Consider the following 4,672-nt stretch of genomic DNA (forward strand, 5'->3'; position numbering starts at 1 on the left):
TAAAGAATATGAATATCGAAAATAAGATCATTTTCATTGCGTTATGCCAAACGACTATTATGCCAAATGACCATTATGCCAAACGACTTTATGCCAAACGGCTTTATGCCAAATGACTTTATGCCAAACGGGGTAGCCCCGTTTTGCAACTACTAGCAGCGATCTAATCAATCTTATTCAGTTGAGGTATTTAATGTCAGTTCAACGCCGAAGCTCAATCTTTCAATTGAAAGAAGTTGTATGACGGTGTTTACAGAGTCAATTTGAATCCTTAATATATTCCATAATATATCAATCTTCATTGCAGTAATGAAAGGATGAACATAACTGAACACTGTATACGTATAAATATTAGCACTTTAAAGTAACGGAGTAATCCAAGAGCTCTCTTTTTTCTTCCTTTGGTGATGTAGTAATCATTATCAGTAGTATTGGGAAAAGTTAAATTCCTAAATCTAATGCAAGAGCCCAAGTTGAATTCCACCGGATTCATGGCTCACAGAATCGAATTGCCGATTTGCATTAATGTAGGAGTTGTGCGCTTCATGACGCATGGTTGTGCTAATGATGCGCACTACTCATGATCTAATTGCGACATCAGAAGCTAAACAAAATCAAAATTTCAAATTATTATGCTTTTAACTAAAAGCTGTATAACTTACGGTAACGCGGTGTTCTTAAATGTATTTCATTTTCTCCCAATTTAAGAGAAACTGACTTCACAAGACTTTAGTGAGAAATCACAAAATAATCCAAATCTTCTAAATTATATTAAGTATTTAATTAAAAAAAAAGTTTGAAATAAATCGGCAGACCAACAAAGTGGACCGGAGCGAGCGCGCGCTAGCTCCGGTCCACTTTGTTGGTCTGCCGGTTTCATTCGGCCTTTTGTGGTTTCGGCCTTATGTGATTTCGGACTTTTGTGGTTTCGGCCTTTTTTGCTTTCGGCCTTTTGTAATTCGGCCATTCGTGATTCGGCCTTTTGTGATTCGGCCTTTCGTAGTAGACCCGCACCACCGGAGGTGTACAGGATCCATATGTAAAGTAAGTAAAAGGGCATGAACCCCTGACAGCAACCCTGCAGAGATGATGTTCGCTTCCGACCCGGCAGATACAAGAAGGCGTGGAGCGCAGCGAACGAGGTGGCATGGCCATGGTACAGAACGACTTGGCAAGCGTGGGATGCAACCGAAGATGGAGAGATATGGCTTCGACCCATGTATAGTAGTGGCCTCAAATTGTTGATTCAGTGTTACCTGTTTAGATGTTAAATAAATAAATGAAATGAAATGAACCAAACGAGATCGACCTGACCGAGGTGTAGAACCAAAAGCAACGTAATTCTATAAATACAAATTCTAAGAACTGAAGAAGTGAAAATACAGGCAAAGTCACTCAAGGAATTTAATAAAATAAACGTTTCCGAAATAATACCAGGACATCACTCATAGATAGTGCTATTAGCTTTGCATAAATTCACGGGAAGAAAACTTAAATTGTGATAATATATTAGCAATATTTGATCCTTTTCTAGGTTCTATAACAGTTCAAACCTTTGGAATTAGAACTCGATTGACCTTTATACCAAATTGAACAGAGTCAATATTTTCACTCGTACCTATGCCAGATGTTGGGATTACTGGAAAATAAAATAAAATGATTTTGTAAATTATAAGATTACCTACAAATATTCTTCTTATACCTACGTATTTTGTTTCTAACAGAAACAGAACTTCCATATCATTTGATTATTTCATATTTGTTCCGGTTTATTACCAATCGCCTTCATATGCACCTCTGCCAACCTGCATGTACGGGGGTACCAGCTTGAAGTTTTCCCCTTTATAACTTCCATAGTCGACACACAACTTCAACAGCGAGTACCAATATACGTCTTTTTGCAACGTATCCGGATTTCCGACGATGATCATCAACCCTCTCGCTCGGGTGATTGCCACATTGAGGCGTTTTTCGTTGCTTAAAAATCCAACAGTGGACGTTCCGGATCGAACCGTCGATATGAGAATGACTGACTTTTCACGACCCTGGTACTGCTCGGTAGTGCCCACCTCCAACTGGTCCCACTCGTTGTTGTTGATCATACTCTTTATATAGTGCACTTGTTTGGTATACGGCGATATGACGCCTATGTCATTCTGCCTGATGACGCGACCGTTGATTTTCCCCGAGAGGATTATTTTGATGTACGATATGATCTGATCCGCTTCTTGGCGGTTGTACAAACTGCTCGAATGGGCATCCTTTTCTGTTTGGCCACGTAGCGCATGAAAGAAGAAGGGAGTCCTGCCGCGCGGTAACTCTGACCATCCGATGGCCCACTCGGTAGCGAATGCCGATCCTCGCGCACGCAGCTCCCCATCGTAAAAGGCATAATTGGAAAACTCCAGCATGCGTTGCTGGGATCTGTAGTTGTCCAAAAGCTTTGTGATAACGATTTGATTGTACTGCCCAGTGGAAGGATCTTTCATGTAGATGCTGTGATTCATTAGGCGTTCCAGCATCGATATTCCCTGTACCGTATCTCGAAGGTACTCATACCTTACCACTGGGCCCAACTGTTTAGGATCTCCGGACAGTATCACACTGGCAATGGCTTCCTTTTTGTTAGTTCCGATTCCAATGATTGGAATGAGGGTGGAAATTTCTTTGGCACTTCCCGCCTCGTCAATGAATATATAGCTGAAGTGATGTGGGTCAATTTTGGCTTGAGCTAAGCGACCGCACATGGTTATTGTGGCCACCACGATTCTACTATTGTATATGTCGTGCCACGTGGGAACTGTGTACGTTCCAGAAGACAGGTTCGAAATATCAATGATAGCCTCGTTCATATTAGCAATATTTCTCTCGCAGGCTTTGGATACGAAACGGAACACATCGGTGGCGGGAATGAATTCCAGCAGGCGCGTGGTGAATTCATCACAGGCGAAATTTGACGCTGCCGATACGAGAACGTTGGCCTTGGGTTGTAGTTTCCAAATTTGTAAAACTGCCTCTACGATAGTTGAAGTTTTTCCAGTACCGGGTGGTCCAAATAATATGTACGGAGCAGGGAACGCGGTCCGATTCACGATATTCCGCACAGCAGACAGCTGCTCGCGATTTGTTGCGACATATTTGTTGAACCATTGAAAACTGTAAAACGCACTGTATTTAAGCATTTGAGTTCGAACATTTTGTAACACAACTCACCTCTCGTATATGATCTTCTTTTCCATCGGTGGCTTAGGGAACAATGTTTTTTCAAAGTCAATTTCCTTCACCAAAGACAGGACATAGTATTCCAGCTTAAATAAGAGCCGACTGCATTCGAACACAATCGTGTAGGTTGGCGATGGTTCAAGGATGGTGTTTACATGAATCAACATGTAATCTGGATTGATCTCATGGATAGTTCCTAGAAAGCTACGGGGTTCGAACTCGCTGGGAATGATCATCCTTACCGTGCAGTCATCATTCAAAAGGGTGGGCGCCGTTTGAAATTGATCGATCTACAAATCGAATATGAAAGCATATAAAAATAAAATAAAATTGGATTTAAAAAATAATACGCTTGTTTTTACATACCGACAAACGATAGTACTTCTCTGAAATTCCGGGCACTAGTCTAGCTTCATCGATTTTGTACTTAGTATATTCCATTTGAATATCAAAGTCCTCTATCTGGTTCAGTACATTTAAATATTCGACATAGTTCCCCTTATTCAAGCCCTCTTCCTTGAATTTAGCCAACTGATCCAGCAGTTGCTTCGCGCCATCACATTTAGATTTCGTTGAAAAGTCGTGCTTATACAACTGTTTGATCAACATCGGTACCGGATACTGATTCAACGGCGGACAATGAATCGTTGGTTTCTTCAAAACTAGCTGCTCTTTCACGAAATGACTCAACACGGTCACTTGCAGGTGGTAAAGTTCCAATATTTCTGTCTTTGAGTCCGCCAGTCCAACCAATATCAGTCCGTAGCTCCTATCCAGCTCCGACAGCAGGCAACTGTCGAAGCAAAACTTGGAAACCGTACCCCAAGGAAGGCGCATCTCGCTTTCAATCAGCATCTTCATGTGACCGTCTGCCAGGTGGATGTACGCCCTGCTGAGTCGCAACACCGAATGGGGTGACACGTTCCGCACGTACACCAACGTTCTGGCGTAATCGGGACGGTAGTCCAAACGCACGGCGAAACTCGGTTCCTCCAGAATGTAGTCATCAACCTGACGAATGAAACCAAATACGCGCCCGTGTTTCGCCATGTGTTTCGCGAAACGGTCGTCATCTTTGCACTGTAACCGGCATAAATAGCAGTACAGCGGAATGTGACTCATCTGCTGGTAATCGCGGGAGAAGCTCCGAACGTGTCGCAGTTTGTATGGACGTTCTTTGCTCTTTGACGACGTTGTTTCGGCTTTATCGCACTTTGGCTGTAAGAAAATTTTTGAGTTGAGGATGTTTGTGGAGATGAATAGATTGTTCACTCTGGCATTTATGTTAGACAATCTTACCTTTTCGGTTGCGACCTTACTTTTATCAGTTTTCGATGATGAATTAGAAATCATTTTCACAGAAAAAGAATTGCTCTAACTTGAAGCACGCGTTGGAGTAATCGATCTGCTGATAGCCACAAAATATTGATTGACATTGACGTTTAGTTGA

The 4,672-nt window shown here is 42.0% G+C and overlaps 1 protein-coding gene across 2 annotated transcripts; it reads right to left on the reverse strand.

Annotated features, from left to right (window-relative positions):
- Positions 1–1,366: 1,366 nt before the first annotated feature.
- On the reverse strand, positions 1,367–4,672 carry LOC134228039 (putative helicase MOV-10). 2 transcript variants are annotated; one of them, XM_062709803.1, is made up of 5 exons: positions 4,522–4,672; positions 3,589–4,440; positions 3,214–3,512; positions 1,707–3,156; positions 1,367–1,639 (listed from the first exon to the last, which is right to left on the reverse strand). In XM_062709803.1, the coding sequence occupies exons 1-4, from the start codon at positions 4,573–4,575 to the stop codon at positions 1,773–1,775; spliced, it is 2,589 nt and encodes an 862-aa protein (XP_062565787.1). In that variant the 5' UTR covers positions 4,576–4,672; the 3' UTR covers positions 1,367–1,639; positions 1,707–1,772. The 2 variants fall into 2 exon arrangements, with proteins under 2 accessions (XP_062565787.1, XP_062565794.1); XM_062709810.1 differs by having other exon boundaries at positions 1,703–3,156.

The sequence above is a fragment of the Armigeres subalbatus genome, chromosome 1 (genome assembly GCF_024139115.2).
Source record: "Armigeres subalbatus isolate Guangzhou_Male chromosome 1, GZ_Asu_2, whole genome shotgun sequence".
NCBI classification, from domain to species: domain Eukaryota; kingdom Metazoa; phylum Arthropoda; class Insecta; order Diptera; family Culicidae; genus Armigeres; species Armigeres subalbatus.